Here is a 23,993-nt window from a genome sequence, read left to right on the forward strand (position 1 = left end):
TCGTTCACTATATTATATAACAGAAGGAATGGGGAGGGGGGGGGGTGTGTATGTATGTAAGAAAGGAAGAGGAGATGGTGGGGGAGGGAAAGGACGCTCCTTTCCCTCCCCCACCATCTCCTCTTCCTTTCTTACATCCATACACACCCCCCCCCCTCCCCATTCCTTCTGTTATATAATATAGTGAACGACGTGCTATGTAACTCCCGGTCACCCCTCCTCAACCTTAAACTCCCAAACTCTTTGTCCTATCTCCACTAACCCCAAGGCGGACTCCCGCCAGGCAACCCTTTCCCTACCATGCTTTCCTTAACCTCCCCCCCCCCCTCCCCCCCCGGAGACTAACCTTCCTTGACTCCTCCTTCTCAGTAATACCCCAATCCCGCTCCTTTCCCTCCCCCACCATCTCCTCTTCCTTTCTTACATACATACACACCCCCCCCCCTCCCCATTCCTTCTGTTATATAATATAGTGAACGACGTGCTATGTAACTCCCGGTCACCCCTCCTCAACCTTAAACTCCCAAACTCTTTGTCCTATCTCCACTAACCCCAAGGCGGACCCCCGCCAGGCAACCCTTTCCCTACCATGCTTTCCTTAACCTCCCCCCCCCCCTCCCCCCCCGGAGACTAACCTTCCTTGACTCCTCCTTCTCAGTAATACCCCAATCCCGCTCCTTTCCCTCCCCCACCATCGCCTCTTCCGTTCTTACATCCATACACACCCCCCCCACCTCCCCATTCCTTCTGTTATATATAGAAAGATTTTGGCCTGTATTTCACCTGAAGATGACGCTGAGCGTCGAAACCTAGGTCGTGAATAAATATTTTATGTGGAAAAACCAAGTGTTTCCTTTGCAAAAAACACATGGTTTTACACCAAAAACTTCATATTGATGGAGATAAATTTAAAGGCTTATCACAACTTCCTGTAAAAGCACATGTTTTGCTAGATATTGCAAGCACAGATAAGGATAACCAAATATGAGAGGTTACATAATGTCATATCCTTGGAATTATAGTTGATTTGGTTTGATTATCATGCATACCGTGTTTTTCAAGACCATTTTTTAAGTCTTCTTAGAAATTAGCCTTATTATTTATAATATTTGCAAAAGTAGGAGAAAGATAATAATAGATATAAAATTAGGGATACAAAGAACTTAAGGATATAATTTTTAAGAATATGGCAGAATAAATAATACCCAACCTTACAAAGGGTTAAATACTTGCAAGAGTTTAATATAACTGAGTGGAGATTGTAAATTGAAATCATCCCAATACTGGTACTCATTAAACGACTAAACAGGTATAATACATATTTTTATTGTTTTACTTCACTAAAATTGTCCTTCAGCCACAGCTATTTTAATGCCATCTTTGGAAAGTTTTCACTAATTGAGACAGAGTTTGCTCCTGATTATATCATGGTATAAGGTTTTAGAATGATATCTTACACTTTTAAATCCATATCTGGAGGATGAAGCATTTATTTGGTTTAGAATTGAGAAGTATTTAGTTTTATGGCTATTGATATCAGACATAGTTTTGAAAATAAAATTAGAGAGGGTAAATTTGTCAATAACTTGAAAGATACACAAGAATCATCTGTGTCAACAAGCATACAGTTGGCTATTATGTAACTGTTATAGTTGATGTTCTAAAACTGAGTCTATAGATAACTTTTATTTTATGTTTCACAATGTTTCAAGCCTTGGAATTCTGCATAATGTTACTATATCCCAAATGATATTCATGCATGACAGGTGGCTGTGTATTAATGCATAATAAGCATTTCTTACAGCTTCTGGTGAAATCTTGTCTCTTGCTCAAGCCAACCCTTCAATTGCTGGGATGACTTTGATGGTTATCTTGCTAGTGTGTCTTTCCCTGCTTAGAGACATATATAGTTAGGCCAAGATGAGAGGTTTCAAAAGGTCTTCTTGATCACCTTGTTCACTATTGGTAAGGTAAGGTTTTTTTAGATAACAGCTTTGTTGTGTAATACTATCAAATTATTTTTATTAAAATTAATAGCCTATAAGCCTTGCACCAGTCCTTGGATATAATTATGCCAATGTATTTACCATGAAGTCTAGATTTCATCCTGAAAGTTAACCTAGAAGAATCTTCACAATCTGGGTAACACCTAAATTGTGTTGGCAGGTCAACCATACAATACACTGCATAAACAATAAAATTACATTCTACATACTGCAAAAAATAGCCATAAAGCAAAATATAATCCCCACATTTTTCAAGTGAACAGTGGATTAACCAGGATAAATACTTCCCTTGATTCTGAATAATTGGTAGTCTACTGTAATTGTAATTACCAATAAAACAGCAATCAACCTGATAGTTATTTTGATAGGTACGGATAAAGCCCAAGCACTAAACCCACCAGCATGTGAAATTCACACATCAGGGTATGGTGGGAGGGGGTGGGGGTTCCTTTCCTAATACACCTATGGTTTCTCAGGAAGACCAGCTACTCATAAATCATAGAGATTGGGTCAAGCTAAGGGTGCCCAGAGGTTAACCTGAGAGCCAAACCCAGGCCCTCCACTCAGTAGCCCAATGTTCTACCTACTGGACTATCACACCCCAAATATGTAATCAGAAGAAAAATTGAATCTCTGCATTAATTGATATTTAAGTCAAGATTTAACGGAGTCCAAGATTCAGTGTGCGAAATATTGATTTTGACCCACCTCTAATAAAAATCATGCCTTGAAAAATTACCATACATGCAAGCTTTGGATACTCAAGATAATGTAAAATAGAAGGATATACCATCATATTACTGGACATGATTACAAAAAAATAGGTACTTAATAATATTTTCGATAGGCTTAGTTAGACCACTCTCCAAAATTAAAGACATTACATACAATCTCAGTCATGCAAGGGCCTTTTAAAATCTTGATTTCAAACAAAGCATCATGCCCATCACTCTTTTAAAAGAAAACCCAGGTTATAAGTGAAAAGTATAAAAAGAAACTTATTCTTGCTTACGTTACAAAATAGTTTCAGAAAGTATCATCCAATATCAAGTAAACGTAAGTGATATGAGAGGAAAATAACTCTTAGAAGAGAGGAAAATAACTCCTAGAGCTAGAACAAGTTTCTAGCGCTAGGTCTCCTCTGCTAAACCCATGTTCATTAAAAAAATGTTATGACTTTATTTGAGACACAATGATAAGAAAGTAGTGATAGTGAATGCAAAAATAGTACAGGTATTAGGAAAGTATAGAGACAGAATGGCTACAGCAAGGTGTAGCTTTCGACTTTTTAACATCAGCAATGCAGTGGAAATAAATTCTGACTAATAAAAGGTGAAAAACAACTTTTTCAATACTATATCTGTGGACTAATTTTGTTTCCAGTATTTGGTTAAAAAAAATGATAGCCATTATTTACAGAAGCAAGGAAATATCCTATCAATAGTAAAAATTGAACGTAAATATGATATTTCATGTAATAATACAGGTAAAACTTTTTCAGAAAACAATACTCCTTTTGGAGAATTTTAAAAGGAGTAAAATGACTGAAAATATATTTACCAGAAAATTTGTAGGAGGTGAGATAGTGATTCGATAATGATGAAGACGATCAGCATTGTTCGAATCTGAAAAACATGGTTTCAGGTGGCTTTCTCCAGCATAAATGCCATGGCGGATACCAGAACGACGTGCCTTTGCACTACAGCGGCACAATGGACCATCATTCATCTAAAAAAGGCATACAGGGATAATTGTAACATAAGTAAAAAAGAAAAAAACATACCTAACAATAACATAATATCTCTATAAATAGGCATGAATGGTATAAATCTATTTTAAAGATGTACTTTCCACCAAATACATTTATTCTGTAATTTTCATATTCTCTTTATACATAAAATCAACATGATTATTAACTATATACATATAGCTACTAAGTAAGTTTATTAATGACCAGAAAGTCTCAACATTGAACGTGTATGGTGCAACTGAAAGAGAGCTAATTTCACAATAACGTCAACATTATTAGTACATATTGCACTATATTGACAGGTGTCACTCACAAATGCTTGGTGAAGAGGTTTTAAAATCAATTCTAATCAGTATATACAACTTCTGACAAACTCTCATGTGAAGATATCCAATGACTAACCAAAATTCTCTATATAAGCACAATTAAACAATACATTGCCCTTACTCTGCTGACACCACTGAGGTATAGTGCATGTGTCTACAAAAATATGAGCAATAAATAAACAAAAATATAAAACTGATGAGCAATACATATACGATCCACAGGAGGGAGAATTCATGTCTTGAAAATCAGGATGGAGAGGTTACTACTACAGGCTAACCATCAGCATTACTCTGTAGCTTGCAGGGAAAATAATAACTCGATGGGAAGATTTAATACCAATTTATCACCCATCCATAAATTTCACACGAAAATAATTAACAGACAAACGCAAATGACTCACCTCTCCAGTATCATTGTACCATAGCTCTGGATGCAATCTGTGAGGATGACGGCGTTTACGCTGTAATTCCTCCATTGCTCGATCTTCTTCCTCTTCATCGGCATCTTCTGAGCTGGAATCATCCTCACTACTACTGCTACTGTTTCCTCCTCCACAGCCACCACCCCCAACTAGAAAAACATAATAAATTTCAAAATAAAATTAATTTCATATCGTATTCTTATTATGAGTTGATAGCAGTTTGTTTTCAATTCTCAACTATTTAATTAATACCAGCTCTTAAAAATAAAGGAAAAACTAAAGATTTTTCTTTCACTCATATGCATGACATTATTATTAGAATTCTCAAAACCCCATCCAAAAAAGATACTGAGAGTTTTTAAAATGGGTGTTCCAAAGTAAAACTCATGGAATTAATCATTGACTTACATACGATTTGTTATCATATCAATGGATAAACATTTTAGTCAAATTTTCTCTGAAAGCTCTGAAAATGAGTGCACTTGAGTAATTCCTGCATATTTGAATAAGTACTACATTCAGTTAGATATTAAATGCTTAAAACACCATCTTTTGTGGTTTTAATAACATTAGTATCATGATCTAAAGGTGGATCCCAAATAAAGAATCTAACCAAGGATGAATCAGACAATGGATGAAATTATTGGCGAGCCAATTAAATAAATCATATCAGGCCACTGGTGGAAGAAACAGCCAAGATCCATTTGAAGCCCTCAAACAAACTCAACTAAAAAAATCGGGGCAAACCCATGTTTAATGACATTAGATATCTTCTTGATATTATTATGCATCGGCTCCTCCATGATGGGTTAACAATATGATAAATTTGCTTTGCAATATGATGAAACTTGAGGTTCACTATAGGATTGAAAACTCACATTATGATTGCGTGGATCCTTTTAAATACACTATTTTATGTGATTTGATCCATTCCAATTGTATGCTTGATTCCCTTATGCTGCTACTGCCATGCCATTCTGGAAATACAGCAATCCCTGAGAATGGATTTGTGCACAGGGAGATCAATTCATTGTGATGATCAGTAATGCACTCACCGCCGTATATTTTGGGTACCTAATTTGGGCAACTCACTCATGGAAAGGAGTCTCCAAATTGATACAACACTTTCTTATTAATCAATGTAAGGAACTGTTTTCTGCCATATGATCTGGTAGTAACTAATTAGGATGAGCTTTGGATGAATTCAGACCGAGCATGCCTACATTTCTAAGCTTCACCTTACAAGACCTGCCTAACCTGACACCTCACACTAAAATAAACTTGTACAATTCCACATGCATTCTATCTCCTTCATTCCATTCAAGATGCCAAATTCTTTTCCTCCCGTACCTCACCGCCTCCTATCATCATCCCTTCTATCATAGTATTCAATATTCCAAACGCTGTGCATCTACCTTTCTTGTCTCTTCAAGATTTCCACATCTCAAAAACTACCAACCTTGGGTGATGTGCAAGGAGTGAGTTCAGGCTTAAAATCTGTCCTCCCACCAAACTTGCCCTAGAGTAACGATCCAGTAGTATAGGTGCTGTGACCCACTGCAAGCTGTACAGCAATGTTATATAATTTATACTTTATTCTATTACAGTGTTCAATGCTTAACCATTTCCCTGCGGCTCACTCTATGGAATACTAGTGCTCACACGCTGCAAAAATGGAGGGCATAGTCTCTCTATAACCTTTATAACTCCCAAAGTAATAAAATAATCTAAATACGAGGGTCATCCGGAAAGTAGTACCCGTTCGTGCCGCATGAAGTGCTGACGACGCGAGTAGCCGCTGGACGAGGTCAGATAGCTTCAGTGGCTTGTCTGCCTTCTCTGAGCCAAGTTGCGTGACGCTAGCATTGCCTGTGTTGTTTCTGTGATTGTTTACAATGTTTAAAAAAATTGAGAACGCCGCCAGTTGTGAAGTGAGGGCAGTGATTAAATTCCTCAATGCAAGAAACGTTCGCCCATGTGATATTCATCGCCAATTAAAGGAGGTGTATGGAGACAATGTAATGGACGAGTCGTCTGTTCGGCGGTGGTGTCGCAACTTCAACATGGGGAGGGGGAACACACACGACGATGAGCGTTCGGGGAGACCGTCTGTCATTACAGACCAACTGGTGAGCTCAGTTGACGAATTCGTGAGGAACGATCGGCGCGTCACAATTGATGACATCTGTGAGCATTTTCCCAATGTTTCTCGAACAATTGTTCATGAAATTGTTAAACACCATCTGCATTATGCAAAAATTTGTGCAAGATGGGTCCCTCGCGTATCTCAATGAGCTGGCGGCGAAGGACTATGCAGCAGGAATAGAGAAACTTGTCACACGTTATGACAAATGCCTTAATTTGCTTGGAGATTATGTTGAGAAGTAGTTTAAAGTATCCTCTTTCAAATAAAATTTTTTATGTTTGTTAATATTTACTTTTGTGTCTTTATTTCACGAACGGGTACTACTTTCCGGATGACCCTCGTATTAAAACATGGAATAAATAAAAATAATCTAGATTCACTGCTTATTTAATGGAAAATTTTTATCACATGATTTTGGCAAACATCATTTTCATAAAATTTCAAAGTATGATAGAACACTAAGGATAGGGTGAAAAGGTGCATTCACAGAAGCATACCATGCGAACACACTAGGTAGGTTCACAGCAGAAAAAGGGTTAACAGTCTCTTTGTATTCATGGGTTAAAAATCAAAGTTGGTTGAGAGAGTGGTTAGTTTACTTTGAGATACAGTGTATTCATTGTAAAATTTACACCGCTGTCCTTATACATTGTAATCAATTATTTTTAAGACTCATCAAATTATGTGTAATCATCAGCATGTAATCTGGGGTAGCAGGTACTGCCATTTATTAGTTACTGAGGACAGTGATGTCAATTCACCCTTGAATTGTCATTACAGTAGCATTTGTTCAAGCTAAGGAAATTATTACTTACATTATATTCATAAATTTTCATATTTAATCTAAGTCTTAGACAAATATTTGGCAGATGTAACAGAATTAGGATTAGATTAGATGACTTTTATCACAATTCACCCCTACACCAGTGAATGTGCAGCTTAAGGGCCCATTAGGGGCGAAGCTGACAGTGCTTCAATCAAAGTTTCGAGAGAAGGATATGGTCTTGGGTGGAATTACAAAACTGGCCGTGCTGATGGGACCAAATTTGTTAACCTGAATGCAAAAAGCAGCAGAGAAATCTAGAAGCTACCCAGGGTCCAATCTTTTGACGGGGAGAGCCACCAACCCGTAAACCAAAAGATTGAATGGTTGCCTCATGCTGGAGCATTAGAAAGTTAACACTGTGGTGAAGGATAGAGATGCAAAGGCAAACCTCATCTTCATCTCTAACAGATATCAGGCCCTAGCAGAGGATAATCCTATGCTACATAAGTCATTCAATAAGTTCTAAGATAAAGATTGAAAAACAAATTATTTTGTGTAATTTTTTCACAATTTCAACAATATCTTCTTGTAGCTCAAAACACTTTTCTCATTGTTTCTACAACTTTTTAAATCCATCCAAACAGTAGGATTTCAGAAGGTCCTCAATAGGCATCTGCGTAGGCAATGACCACCTCATTTAATGTGAATCAATTTCTGTCAAGCAATATTTTCAAGTGTAGGAATAAAAACAAACTATTTGCGGCTAAATCTGGTGGATATTATAATAATTTAAACTCTAAATCCATTATTTTTCCCAATGAAACTGCGCAGATGCGCACCCGTACAATGTGTTGATGAAAATTTTTTTTCTTCTTGAATTCTGTACTCAACAGGAGCAATAACAATGCATAATACTCTCCATTTACCGCATGTCCTTTTTAAAAGCTACTGAAGTAGATGAATCCACCTGCCCAAAAAACTATGACCATCACCTAGCCAACCGATTTCACTGTCTTTCCTTTTCACAAAGCCAGATGGCCTTTATAAAACCAATGTTTTGACTTTTGTTATGACTCTGAGGTGTAGTAGTGTGCCGATGTTTCATCCACAGTCATTTATTGATATGCCTATGGCCTCAACTATTTTGCAAATTTTGATTGGTCAATCAATCAAAATTGACACACATAATGGATTTTGTCAATCATTCTGGAGGATGTCACTTCCACTGAACCTCCCATATGATATTCATTGTTTGTGGATGTAGGACCACATTTTAAATCATTGAATTAATTGTAAACAGCTGCAAACATACGAATGGATATGCTATGAATTCCATCAAATTTGGCTTTGATCTCTTTTAGTATTAAGCCCTTAAAATAGACGTGTTTAATCACCACACAAAACTCATTTTTCTCCATTTTTTTTTAAATCAAAAGTTTGTTACTTCAATTGGCTATGAAAATTAAACCACAGAATGGATATGAAGGAACTTTCACCGCAGTCCAGTGGGAGATGAATCTTAGTAAAGGCAAACCTTTTCCCAATACTACTAGCACCACCTCTTGGAATTTCTGAGAACTTATTGGACAACCCACATTTACGTTTCTGCAGCCCCTACCTCTGTTCCTGTAAGAGTACCACCCAGAAGGAATCATCAAAGTGGGTAGGGACGAGATTCTGGTGATAAACAGTAGCAAAGTCAGGTGCGAGTGATTGTTCCAATGCAAGAAAGGGCAGACCATGAGGGTGTAAGCTAGTGCCTGAGGGGGATCGAGATGGTGCTTGGGCTAATGGACTGGCTTCCCACCCAGAAGGCCGGGGTTCAAATCCTGGCAGTGTTGAATATTTTTTCAGAGGCATCTCGATCCCTACTAGGAGTGCTTTGTGGAGGGCACTTTGAGTGAGTACGCCGTCCATCGGATGAGACGTTAAGCTGCGGACCCCTTGGTGCCTTTCGTTAAGAGTAGGCTAATGCCGACGCCGGGGTTCTCTCCACCCTTCATCCTTTCCTGTCCATCCCCTATGGCGTAAATGAACTCAGCTGTCAGTGGCCTCCCCTAAATACTACTACTACTACTGCTAGTGCCTGATGGCCTGGTAAATTCCAAGTGGTGGTATTTCCAGGTGACAAAGTGAGTTGAAGTGGCAGCTGCAGGCATGAAGTGGTCCAGCCTGCAGGTCATGGCTCATATAGGTATGAACAGGAGATTAATGCCTACATGAGCCATGATATGATATGTGTGGACCATAGATCCAAGGAAATTCAACATTCCTACTTGGAATTGGAACTCTGAGGTGATACAAGTGTGTGGCATCAAGGGGATAAAAGTGATGTTTGCAATTAGTAGCCTTGCCCTAAAGATTAATTGTGGGCCTCTGGTTAGGATCTGAGTGGAAGGCATAAATCAGAGGTTGTGTCATTTCTGCAGGGGTATCAGGGCCTCTTTCACTGACCTTCAGCAGGTAATCCAATTGTGAAGACACCCTCAGAACCACTTTTGGGTTCATTACACATCTGAGGCCAATAAACATATAGCAGGTAGGATATTCTAATACTGCAGAGCATTTAAGATTTTAAAAAAGTGTAGGTCAGTGAGTAGGTCAAATAATGGGTCTCTAGTCTTCATTGCCAAATAGTTTTGCTTTAAGTGAAGGAATGGTCAGTGCTAGAGATGCGCACAATAGGTTACTAATATGAATTAGATAGCATCAGATGGAAAATTTTATAAGGGATTTGATAACAACAATAAGAAAAATACTCCATTAAATATTCAAGGAAACTGCAGTTTAATGACATAGGTAAAGAAAAAAGTCACGGAATATCAACACCTTATTTGAAGCGCAGGCACAGATATAATTACAGTAACTAAAAGGTGGAACTGAAACAGTGAAATTTTCTCCAAATCCTTTTCTGTTTACAGAAATGTTGGAGTAAATATAATCGGGGAAATGTCTTTATGGAAATTAAAAACTCTGGCATTAGCAGTGCAGAGGTGATTCCAGATAATGGTTTGGAAAATGCTTGGTGTCCAATAAATAGTCCTCTAACTAAAAGAATCTATGTGTGTGCATTTTGCAAGGCAATGGATGACAAAATTATTCAACACTAGAACTAGACCAGCAAGTTTCTTATTCCAAAACAAATCATCACGGCATTATAATCCTAGGAGATTTCAATGTCCCATGCATTGATACCAGCAAGTCCTAAATATCGGAAGAAAACATTGTTCTCTCACCATATTGTCACATTTCCCCAATGCTCTTCTAATAAGAATATTGGAACATTCGGCTAGCATATGGCATCCTCATGAAGCCGGATTGATAACCAAATTAGATCGTGTGCAGCATACGAGCTAGATTTTAAAAACATCGTTGTGATAAACTGAATATTGTACCAAAATTATCAGATGAACTAGGTTGGGAATCACTCAAATTACAGGTCAAATTACAGATCAAACTTCCTGCATAAATTTCTTCTTAAATCATACCCTGGTTGGTGAGATCATGTAAAGAAAATTAGGGAGATTTAGTGTACAACAGTTAGACTTAAGATGCCATTTTTCTCAGGGAAAACAATGACTCACCTCTGTGAACCCTGAGTCGTGGCTGACGGCTAACAGCAGACATTCCATCCACTTTTGGAAGTGCCAGTCGAGCCCTCTCAGCTCTCTCCACCAGTTCTTCTTCAAATCGATCACAGAGTGCAGCAAGTCTCTTGGTTGCTCTCATAACACGTGGTTGTCTGCCAAAATGAACAATGTTAAAATTATCACTGAAGCACTAAAGTCATGCTCCATGCAATAAACACTTTTGGACGACTGTGATTCAGTTTGGCAGCCTTTTTATTTTTAATATACATTGAGAAATTAATGAATTGGTAAGACCTAACATCAGCTGGTTTTCACCAGAGTATCAAAACATTGTATTACAATTTAAAACTACGGGATGGTAATTCAAAAAGTAGGGGATACTGTAGAGGAAAGAATATACATGAAAAAATAAATACCAGCATAAATTTCCAGCACTTAGTTAAAATAATTTATACCTCAATAATCACTCTAAATGATTTCATGGAACCAAACTACGAGGGTCATCCGGAAAGTAGTACCCGTTCGTGCCGCATGAAGTGCTGACGACGCGAGTAGCCGCTGGACGAGGTCAGATAGCTTCAGTGGCTTGTCTGCCTTCTCTGAGCCAAGTTGCGTGACGCTAGCATTGCCTGTGTTGTTTCTGTGATTGTTTACAATGTTTAAAAAAATTGAGAACGCCGCCAGTTGTGAAGTGAGGGCAGTGATTAAATTCCTCAATGCAAGAAACGTTCGCCCATGTGATATTCATCGCCAATTAAAGGAGGTGTATGGAGACAATGTAATGGACGAGTCGTCTGTTCGGCGGTGGTGTCGCAACTTCAACATGGGGAGGGGGAACACACACGACGATGAGCGTTCGGGGAGACCGTCTGTCATTGCAGACCAACTGGTGAGCTCAGTTGACGAATTCGTGAGGAACGATCGGCGCGTCACAATTGATGACATCTGTGAGCATTTTCCCAATGTCTCTCGAACAATTGTTCATGAAATTGTTAAACACCATCTGCATTATGCAAAAATTTGTGCAAGATGGGTCCCTCGCGTATCTCAATGAGCTGGCGGCGAAGGACTATGCAGCAGGAATAGAGAAACTTGTCACACGTTATGACAAATGCCTTAATTTGCTTGGAGATTATGTTGAGAAGTAGTTGAAAGTATCCTCTTTCAAATAAAATTTTTTATGTTTGTTAATATTTACTTTTGTGTCTTTATTTCACGAACGGGTACTACTTTCCGGATGACCCTCGTATTAATAGCAGTGATGGGAGAATTAAGATTCAGGGGTGATGGGGTTTAGGAACTATAGATTACTACAGATAGAAAACAATTGTGTTTTGTAAAAGAAAGGTTTTAATGATTACTAACACTGGGTTCAAACATTATTAGAAATGTAGGAGAACATGGATATTGTTTACAAATCATGAAATAACCAACTAATGCTTTACAATAAACTATTTTCTTACTCAGTCTTACTTTCAAAGCTTTCCATGTCAAACAACACATAACTATTACTTTCAAGATTCCTCTATTATTCAACAGCCCCACCACCACTTTTCCCATTCATTGAATATCCTGTCACAAATCCCTCTATTCCCTAACCATGCCACACATTTATAGGTTTATGCTCCTCTTCACCCTGTTTATTTTGCCATGAATTTACACACCCACATTTGCAATACTTCTAAAGCTAATGAAATTCTGTTCATTTCCATCTAAAAGACTAACCAACATTATAGCAACAAACTAAATCAGGTTCCTACTTGGACTTAAATATATCATTCAAAACTATTTTCAGACTTTTTTAACAGTTAATTTGCATTCAAAAGCACCTTACTATGAAATTAATCTTAATCTTCATTGTTAAAGAGATTTACTGAATAAATTATTTATGATTCATAGAGCGAACATTATGACTCTAAGTCAATTTAAATTTTAATTATCTGATAAGAATAAAAAGGGCATTACGACTCTCTGTTAGGACTTTGGATAGTGTTAAACACTCACTTTATTTAGCTTCAGTGGTAATGCTCATCCATTGACTTGACGAATTAATGAATTAAGTGACTATCAATCTTTCTTATAGTATCAAAGACTGAAACTATAATTTCTATGAGACATTTTTTTTAGCATAAACATCAGATTCACAGTAGTATCATGATCCCAACTTGAAGTCCTTTGTCGAGAGCACTTTGAGTGAGTACACTGTCCGTTGGATGGGACATTAAACTGTGGGACACATTGGCACCTTTCGTTAAAAGTGGACTAAGCCCATGCTGGGTTCTCTCCACCCTTACTCCTTTGCTATCCATCTATTATGGTGCAAATGACCTCAGCTGTCGGTCGCCTTCCATAAAACTACTAAATCAGACTCAGCTGACTCATACTCACTCATCATCCCGAAAGTAATACAGCTCTGCAGGTGCAGCCCGTGTCCAGTAACATCGTTCAGCCAGACCCATTTCCTCATTGGTCCGGGGACCACTCGTACCACTACTGTCCAAACCTCTCCTAATCCAGAAATGAAAAAGAAGCTAATTTTCATTGCATTACTATACATTATATAAACAATGAAAGAACAGCAAATACTCAGGGATTGCATAAAATGACCCACTATATACTAATTCAGGGATGGGTGAATTATTATAATATGAATTTAGGGCATGTTACTATGACAGAAATAGAGAATTCAAAAAATAGCCTATATAGCCCACAAAATATTTCATTCTTTCAATTGCTTTCTTTTTAACTTGAACATGGAGAGGAATTTATTTTTTAGTTTTTAGGTCATGTGACCCTTAATACGCAACTAGCATTGTTAAAAAGGGGTCATCACAATCGTAATGCCCAAGGATCTCTTAGCCCCAGGGATACTCCTCCTGATAAACATGTTTCTTTTTAAAGATTAAACCTTAAAGACAACCCACACAATCTTATGAACTTGAAAAGGGTTCCAAGTATTTAACAAATGACACAACATTTGTCAGTTGATTCCTCATTTTAGCTACCATGACAGAAATATTTAGGCATTTTCGATCTTGTATTCCAGTGTAATACATTTCATATCTGCACATGCCCTGGAAAGCTGGAAATTTAACCCCAATCAAAAAAAGCCACTATATTACTACAAAAATATAGAAAATGATGAAATATTCCACGAAATACAATATTCTGGTCACCATTCTCACATAGCTTAAAATGAAGACTCTCACATCCCCTCTGACCCGACAATGCAACTGAGCAAGCTATCAGTAAAATGCAGCTCTTTCAGCTTCTGAGCAAAGATACAAGATCTAAAAAGCTATATTCATCATAACTCTTTGATGAAACACACATGACTGATCACAATGGTTGGACCGGAGTCAAACCACAAAAGGCATGAACAAGATGAGTTAAGGCTGATGAGTACTCAATGATAAATCATGATTTGACCCACTACGCTTATCATTCCATAAACCAGAGCATTTAAGTCCTATTTAATCCAGAGTAATCCCATTCTCCCAACCAGGGATGAAAGGATAAAATAAGAGAAGAAAGGTTCAAGGATATCTCTCTCCTAGAATGGGATGTGGTACTTCTCATGACGTAAGCTAAGGAATAACGGTTTCCCCTGGACTATAATTAGAACATTAAGATGGATGCAAAAATTAGGTCAAGTATTTGTGTTGGTGGTTCTGCTAGGATTTTTTTACATCAGAATATGAGATATGTTTACAAGTTCCTCAATATATATGACTTTGGAGACAAAAATGTATGTCAATGTATGTATGTCAATCTGTGATCTGAAAAAGCCAGGGTGAACTTGAGGTATGGTAGAAACAAAACCAAATGGGAAATATGGCAACATTTAATGAGATATTTTTCCATGGTGCCTCTTTATTCTGAGTCATCCATGACTGTGTCTTTGCCAACTGCTTGCATCTGAACCTCCAAAGACCCTTTTTCCTCCCATAACCCTCGCATCACTCTTTCCCATTTCATCTGGACAGCCAGAAACTCATACATGCATCACCTACCCACTCCTCATTCTAAACTTGCCTTCCCCAATATCATACTTCTTTCCATGGACGGAAAGAAGTATGATATTGGGGAAGGAAAGGAAAGAAGTATGATATTGGGACGGCGGCACAAGTGAATAGGAAGGAGGGCCACATCTGGTAGCTAATGACTCCAAGACTGCCCCAATATGGCAGGCAGTAGGAATGTAATGGGTTTGACCAGACCGAACAGAATTTTCTTAAACAGTTAAATTTACCTTTCTTCTTATTCAAGAGGATATTAAACTATGTCATTTTTAAAACACTGAAGATATATACATCATCCAATAATGAAACACAACTCATTCATTTCCAAAAGACTAAGGATTCCTCCAATGTGGATTCCCACAATGTGGCACCTTTGTGAAATGTTACCCCTAGATTCTGAAAAGTATCACCGTACACACAGAGTAGGTACATAAACTATTCTCATGTGGCATACAGTTAAAGAAACTATAAATGGTTTCCTCTTTAACTATAAAAAAATGATAATTTATTTTACATGCAATAAGGGAGATAATGAATGGAAGAGGGAATTTTGCATTGGAAGCAACTTACCATAAATGTAAAAAGTTGCTCAAAGAGTTACACATTTGGAGAAATTTAATAAAAGAAGATAAGTGAGAAGTGTGGAGTGCTGTGGATAGGATGCACTAAGGAAGCACATGCACTTCGAATGCACAGATGAAATACAGAAGGGAGAGATGCTTTAGTTCGTTAAAAAAATGAAAGGACATCACAACACAATGATCTTAGACCTAGATTTAAGACTACAAAAGAGCAACTCATAGATATTACAACCAAAACTGATGGATATAAGCAGTATGCTAAACAAACCTCCAATTCTGAAGATGCTCTTCCACTCCATCCTTTTCAGCCTTGACTTTTCCCAATATCTCCTTTGGTTCAACAGCTTCTTTTGATTCTGACTTGATGAGAGGAACTGTCTTCTCCTTTGGTGAACCACGCTGTCTGAGACTAGAAAGGCGGTTTTTTGGCAAAGAACTTGACTCGTGACGGGAAGGACTGCGGACCCTTTTGTTTCTGTGGTGGTCCTTGTAAGCACGACGACGATGAGGGCTTACTGCAAGTTAAATTATAAATACCTAACATGAATTCTATGGTTTTTGGCTCAACTTGATGGAACATCATGATGAAAAGTGATGAAAGTGATTAGGTACCTGATGATATTGACTATTCGACGAAACCGGTCGTTTTTCAAATAAAAATCAGTGGAACTTTGATATTGATTGTAGGAGTTGATATTATTCACTTTTTATGAATGCCTAGTTTAAAGAAAACTTTACAACACACTATTATCACCATCACATGAAACAAAGCCAATTCTTTCCAATTTTTTTCTATAATCAACAGTAACTTAACTTTCTCCAATAGTGATCCCTTTGCAAAGTAAACCTATTTTGCATCTATAATATGCTGGATAAAATTACACTGATTGTACACAAAGTTATGGTTTCTAAAATGTTTATAAGTCAAACAATGTAACATAAAATAGAATCCAGAGTAAAGAAATGAATAGTATGAAACATTAATGTGCCACTAATGATAGAGCAACTTAGTTCTTAATTATAACCCAAGAGCAACACAATGTACTCACTAAAGCAACATCAAAAATTACTGTTTGCACAATCATATCAATATGAATACATATATATTTGTTTGGCAGTTTTTTTCACAGAAGAGACTCTTTAAACTGGCATTAATACAATATTGCAAACAGTTAATCTGGGGCACCCAAAGAACCAAACTATTTCACTGGGTAAAAGCCCAGCACAAACACTTTTGATAATAGTGACTCTTTAATTGTACTCCGCACTTGTGCATAAAATCATGGCCATTTTGAGGTTATGACTGTATACTAGTTGCCTACAGCTTTCAAGAACACCAATCGAAACCTCCAGTGGAACTACAACATTGCAGGAAATTCAAATTGAAATTTGTCCGGAGATAACCATCGCACCCTGTATTATGAAAACAAGAAGACTAAATTGAAACATTTATGCACCACTTCTGTAGGAAAGTACAACATTATTATCAACCTCCTATTCCATCAGTAACTAACATCAAAGGAGACAGTGAAAAAATTAACAATAGCATTCCAGTGACACAGGGCACAAAACTAGGTGTGTGCAAGTGTGAAAATGTATGCAATTGTGAGCAAGGAGCTTAAGAGAGAGCAGTTTAGGTGCTTTCCTCTTACCTGCCCTTATACTGCTGTAGCCAGCATTTTAATCCTCCATAATATTAGCCCATTCACAATAAAATGTCAACATAGTTTCATGAAAGACATGTTGAATAACATATGGATTATAGGACATACTCTGCTGGTAGAAATGCAATAGCAAAATAGGTGATTTTGGTCATGTTAGAAATAAAATAGTGACTTTCTTTTCAATAATAAAAAAGCATTTAGATTAATAAAAGGCGATTTTACAGTAACCCTTACAGCAGTTTTTAATTATTAAATGAAGTAAACACATAACTGATAACAAAGCATGTAATATACAGCATGAAACTTTGGCAAGAGCCACCTCTTATTTGTCTGCATTTACCATATTGGCCAGACAAATGTTCCACTGGAATGCTAACTAAAAGAGCAACTTTCAGAATGTATTAATTATACAATTAGGGTGGTAAGTAAAAACTTATTTAAAATTCTCAACTTTTTCAGGCTTTACAAAAATATTTGAGACTACAAACGCATTAAAAAATACAAATATCAATTATCACTTTTTTGGGTTCACTTTGCATTATACATTGTAATGCATGTTTTACTTATATGATGGATGTTAAGGTTTTAGAAGCTCGTTTTGAAGTGCTACATAACATTGCCTCAAGCCCTGCTTGAAGGCTCTTCCAATGGGTTTTAGTAAAAAAACCTGGAATCCAGGAATCTCAAAGAAAAATTTTAAAAACTTCCAAAGAAGATCTTTGCTGACTAACTGATTAAACTAAATTAAAAGTAATTTTGGAATAAACTTGGTGCTAATAAATTTATAATTTTAATGAACATATACATGTACAATACTAACTAGGCACTTACACTGGATTCTTTCCTTATTAGCTTATTATCACAGTAACATTTATAACCTGGGTATGGGAGTTTTTTAGAGTAAAGGAGAGAGCAAGTCAATGCCTGTTTAATACGAATTGAAATGCATTAAAGCGTGAAGTCCACTGTCATACCATGAATTACCTTGTAAGGCATTTTGAAAGGTATGTTACCTTGAAAGGTATTTTGACACCATACAGAAATTTATTTGAACCTTATTAAATGTTCCCCACTTATTTTCACCATTTATGATGCACGCATGTCATTGCTAGAGCACAAATCACATAGAGTATCTAATGCCCAAGGTAACAAATAGCCTGTAACTCACAGAAATCACAACTCTTTTTAAGTTTATTATTTGCCACAACATGAGAAAAACATTAAATGGGATGATTATGCATTAAAAACTAGCAGTAAAGTATAAATTGAAGGATATAATTCAGGGGATAATTATGGATATCCCTCATTTCTATGTCAAGAAAAGTCTTCAGAAGGAGGAGTGTGATATTTACCTGAAAAGGTTTGAAATGATGAATTATCTGGGCTTTGAAATCTAGAAATTTATTTAATTCTTAAAAACGTTTACTTTATGAAAATAGCAGATTGAGAAGACATCTAATACCAAAAATATCGATTTTTAAAAATGTTGAGTACTGGATTAACATATTATTTCCAATTAATGAACATGCATATCATAATCATCATGGAATGGAATGTGCATTTCATAATATGTGAATGAATGTGTGTCTTCCTGAGAGCCAAGAACTTAAGCTATATTTTACAACTAGGTTTTCAATTCCAGTTTCTGAGTTTTTTTTATATTTCTGTTTCCAGATAGTAAGCCTCATACACAGCATACAGTTTAAAACATCTATAATATCAAAGGTCAAAAGTGATAATAGATATAAATGACAAGCAAACCTCGTGAATGTAAATGATCTTCCCGGCGAAAGGAAGATGATACAGAATCATGGCTCTGCTCTCTTGAGTAGGACCTATGATGTGGACTACAACGCAGCCGCCTATCATCCCTCCTATCATGCTTCCTTTCTTTTGATCTGGAATTCCTTGAAGAGCGAACACGTGGCCGGTCCCGAGATGGAGATCTGGTCCTTGATGAACGATGGAATCCCCTCCTCCAGTCTCTTTCGGGTGATGGTGATGATTTACCTCTTCTTCCCGAGCCTTTAGATGAGTGCTTCACGGATGGTCTATTTACATCTACACGGGAAGATGACCTATCCAGTCTGTCATCAGAAGCCTCGCTAGAGATACAGCTCAGGTCTCCAGATAAGCTGAAATAGGGGAATGTATATGTGTAAGTTATTAAAATACCTCACATAAAAATATTTATATAAATATGTATGATAATGACCTGAACTGATAGAATGATGATTTATCATTCTCTCAGTGCATACCGCTGTAACTTAAGGACTTAAAGCATTTTCAAAAACATTAGTGAAAATGATAGCATGTTTGGTAGATGATAGAGCAATTTAAATTTATTAAGGGGAGAAAGAAATCAAGGCTCTGAAAATATTCAACGTCAAAATGATGATGGATGCTTCCATATGTTACAGAATTAGCTTGACCAATGTAGCTTTAATGTTTAGCAAAGCACTCCCATGAAAGATGATGCCATTTCCTTCATGTTTTTCATTCAAAACACAATGAGATACAGCATCCCATTCATCTGCAAAAATTACTGAGATTTAAGTGCAGCTGCAGGGTATCTGCTCTGAGTGTTTGGAAGAAAGGGACCGGCTATTCATCTACCACTTTTAATGCTGCTTAGGTGACTCCTAAAAATATTCATAGAAAAATCTCTATTTGTTACTACAATTTGTTTAAATAACAGATTATACTTCCATTAAAAGTTATATGATATGATATCTATGAATTTGTTAGTATTTCAAATATATTTTAGTGCTAAAAAATGAGATACGAGTCTTTCATATGGGTGCATTGTATATGAGTGAACATAGTAGTAACCACTACCTCATAACTTTGGTTCTTAGATTTTCATGGTATTTCTCTCCATTTATCAAGCCTTCACCACGTGCATTGATATTGCTGACAACAGTTTCACAAGTGTTCCAACCAGTGGTCTGCATTCAACCAGGGAACACCAATGAAACTGTGGTCAACAATGTCAACACACACAATGAAGGCCTGATAACTGGAGAGAACTTGTACTTCATAAATTTCTCAAATATATGAAATTCGTAGTCCAAATATTTCTCCTAAATCCACATTGGTCATTACTTTTGGTAAGTAGTTTACTATTGCCCCCCCCCCAGTATTTACCTTTCTAAAATATCACTGTGAAAGGGACATGAAATTTCAACAAGAAAAGGAGACACCAATCATAGAATTAGGGACAAGATATAAAATGTCTATGCTAAAAATTATTCCACGATAGATTTTAATGCCTGTATGAATAACTCTTTCCATATAATCAACAAAACTGTAGGCATTTTTCAATAAATTATTCCTAAATGGCTCATAACAATATTAATATAGGGCACTTTTTTGACACCATAACACGTATGCTCAAGCAATTTCCTATTACATAAGAAGTAGATATCCCTAATATGAATACATTTAACATAAAAATCATCCATATATTTTTTAAATGGCTATTAGTAATAAAGAATATATATGTGGGTGAAAACATTTGAATACATTACCTAGGCACACATGAAGTTGTTTCTGAGATGGTACTTTCTTCATGCACAGGAGCAGTCAGTGGATGCAGGTTAGCCATGTTGACAAAAACTCCAGATGAAACAGGAGATGGGGAAGGAGTAGGATAAAAACTTCCCGGCAAAGGTGTATATACAGGTGGAGGAGCTACTACAGGAGGTGGGATGTGTGAGGGTGGTGGATAAGGAGGAATATACACTGATACTGGAGGTTGCTCATAGTAAACATTTGGATAGGTTTGAAGAGATGATACTGGGTTTACTGGTGACTGTGGTGGAGGTTGTACATATGGAGGTGGTTGCATATATGCCTGTATTGGAGGAGGATATGGCGGAGGCCATGCTGTTTGTTCACAAGGAGGTTGTGACGGCCTGAAATCAGACGAAGATGCACAAATCAATTAATTATCAAGAATAGTAGTACACTAGTTAAGGTAATTTTCTGATTAACACTAAAAATAGCAAGTGCTACTCTTTTAAACACTCAGCTACACCATATTAGCCAAATAATAAATAACAATTCTGCATGGTTTACATGCAAGTTTGCATGCACTTTTCCTGCCACCGTTGAATTTCTCCCAATAACCGTCTCTCCTCCCCTACTAAGCCCAGTTTTTCTTTCTGTACAATCACTTTTCCTATTTCAAACCACACCAACATTCAAAAATACTCCATTCTTTGATAGTCCATAAGCCTAAATAATTAAGTTATAGCAACAAAAAAAATCATGTTCCATGATTAAATCAATTATTTCCCAACCAACCCCTTATTTCTCCCCTATCTACCTTGAAACGTAAGGCCCTTCAATAATGAGAATGGCTATGTACCTGGACAAAATTAATTTTTCTTTTTGAGGCCATTTACCTGCCTTACAGTTAATTGTTCAATGGTTTAACTGGACCTTGAAGCCTGGTTGATTGCCAAATTGCATTGCTATAACGATAAATTAATTATGGATAATCCTGTTGTACCCCCACTTCCTAGCACTGCCATCCTTATTCTCTGTCCACTACTTGCTGAATTTGTACAGCTGGAGACGGGTAAAGGTTTTGGATAAGTCACTTATCCCTCCTATCTACTCTCATTTGTTCATGATTGCACATGGAAACACTAAATTATTGTTCTATCACATGATAAACATTGAGTTCCATAAAGAAGAGCCTGAAAATTTCTTTTCCTACTTACTTTGACAAATGTCTACTAAAAATCAATTGAGAAAACAACAACATAGGATTGCATTATTTGCTCCATTCAGTCAGTGATCTCCATTAATGCTATGGCATCACACTATAGTCTAACAAATCTTAAGACCTAAAAATCACACAAGTCCTTCCTCATTAATGCAAGGAACGACCCATACAAGGACTTACTTTCCCAAGTCATTGAGCTGTTTTCAGGATTATAATGAATCCTAGGTCTTGGTCAAGATTCATTTCGGTATGTGTCTTTCCTCTTTCACAATCAAGTATAGCCCAATGGATGTATGCTTTCATCATTTACATCGTATTCTTTAGCGATAGAAATTTTCTGGCCCAAGATCATGTAGTTCTTCAATACATTCAGCTCATTCATCCTAAATCTTTTACTTACCTTTCCTGTACAATACACCAATTTCAACGTCTATCTCTTAACTCTCCTCCTTTAACTGCTACTTCAAACGTGTTTTTCACCCAAATACCTTCTCACCTTAGTTAGTTATTCACTTCTCTCCCCTTCATTTCCAAATGAGGAACAACTCCTTTATTTTAGCCCTACCTGTTTTGTGGGCTTTTTATGTGCCATTCGCCGGTCACTTACAGGGGAATAAATTTTTCACTTCACAACCTTATTGACAAATCACCCGCACGGCGTGAATTATGGTACACAATTTATTAATATGTGATATTTACATTAACTTGTTGATGTCTTATACAATCCATTAGCTTGATAATATATTTGCATTAAGGCATAGAGAATTATAATTTCCAATCAAGTTTACTAAGGTGCTTTTAAAGTTACGGCACATCAGTGCCTGTTGTCACATTTAAGCCTTTCCTGTAAGAGATATAACTTAGCAAATCAGGAACCATCTGTTTCATTGCTTTCTCTAATTAATAAGAAACTTTTACAAATATTACTAATGCAGTAGAAAATTTAATTGCTAACCTTAGCATCCCATTCGAAGATTGGACAGGAAAAAGTATTTTGTTTAGTAAACCCAGCGGCGGCTGTAATTAACACATCATAGCACGTGGGTCAATGTGAACCGTAAACCTGCTCCCAGGAAGCACTCTTAAACGCGCAAGGTCTACCTTTTGGGGAATCACGACCCCGTTATTGACATCCATTTACAAAACATATACATAACGCTCCTCAGCCGCTACGCCTAATTCAACGCCCAAGCCACAATTCCGTAAATTATAAAAACAGATCAATAACTATTTTCATGAGTTCCGAGACCATTGTGTTTCATATTAAATACACTAGTCTTCAGCACATCGAAAATATTAATTGTCGACAGGATTCTTACCGATTATCCATTATAAATAAAAATTGAGCTGATTCTTCTGTCCCGCTTTTGTATGTAAAGCGTAGCTAAGTTTGAAAAGTCATTCAAACCTCATCAAAAGAATACCGCCATATTTTGAAGTCCTCTAACATCGTCCAAGGATGTTTCAGTCAGATCCCACTTCACAGATAACTTTTAATAATGCTTCCTATGGTGTTACAAGCGGAAGTAATGGACACTATATTCACATTTCAGTCACAGTAGCCGACAGCTCTTGTACTAGCTGAAAAACGTGAAAAAAATTTCACAAACAATGTAAACAAACACGATCATATATGCGCACTGCTACCGCAGGAGGCATCGCAAAGTACTACAGTGATACCACGCCCGGGAGTTTGCGTACTAAAACCAGATTCAAGATATTTCTAATTTTAAAATGGTCGACGTCCGTACTACCTGCGACATCTAGTTTCATATCATATGCTACACATATTAGTTCCTGTAGACTTTGCTAGGTGACAGGACAATTCATTCGAAAATGTTATCAATATGTAGAAATAAACTGAAAAGATTCAGGAATTGGAGCAATGGTAAATGGACTTATGGCTAAGCCACAGTGAAATGTCTTGAGACACAATAAAGCCAAGCCTCAGACACATTTCATCAATTATTATACGAACATGTGTC

At 36.9% G+C, this 23,993-nt stretch overlaps 1 protein-coding gene across 1 annotated transcript in view; it reads right to left on the reverse strand.

Moving 5' to 3' along the window:
* drosha (ribonuclease 3 drosha) overlaps positions 1–23,583 on the reverse strand; it is a 56,651-nt gene extending 33,068 nt beyond the window's left edge. Inside the window, exons 1-8 of the mRNA XM_071599335.1 lie at positions 23,328–23,583; positions 20,804–21,190; positions 19,035–19,408; positions 15,878–16,124; positions 13,395–13,514; positions 11,001–11,158; positions 4,484–4,653; positions 3,567–3,734 (exon numbers count right to left, since the gene is read on the reverse strand). Coding sequence (XP_071455436.1) covers positions 3,567–3,734; positions 4,484–4,653; positions 11,001–11,158; positions 13,395–13,514; positions 15,878–16,124; positions 19,035–19,408; positions 20,804–21,190; positions 23,328–23,338 — 1,635 coding nt within the window. The 5' untranslated portion in view covers positions 23,339–23,583. The remainder of the gene's footprint in view (positions 1–3,566; positions 3,735–4,483; positions 4,654–11,000; positions 11,159–13,394; positions 13,515–15,877; positions 16,125–19,034; positions 19,409–20,803; positions 21,191–23,327) is intronic.
* Positions 23,584–23,993: the final 410 nt, after the last annotated feature.

This window comes from Hetaerina americana, unplaced genomic scaffold (assembly GCF_022747635.1).
Source record: "Hetaerina americana unplaced genomic scaffold, ioHetAmer1.1.p SCAF_1, whole genome shotgun sequence".
NCBI lineage: Eukaryota > Metazoa > Arthropoda > Insecta > Odonata > Calopterygidae > Hetaerina > Hetaerina americana.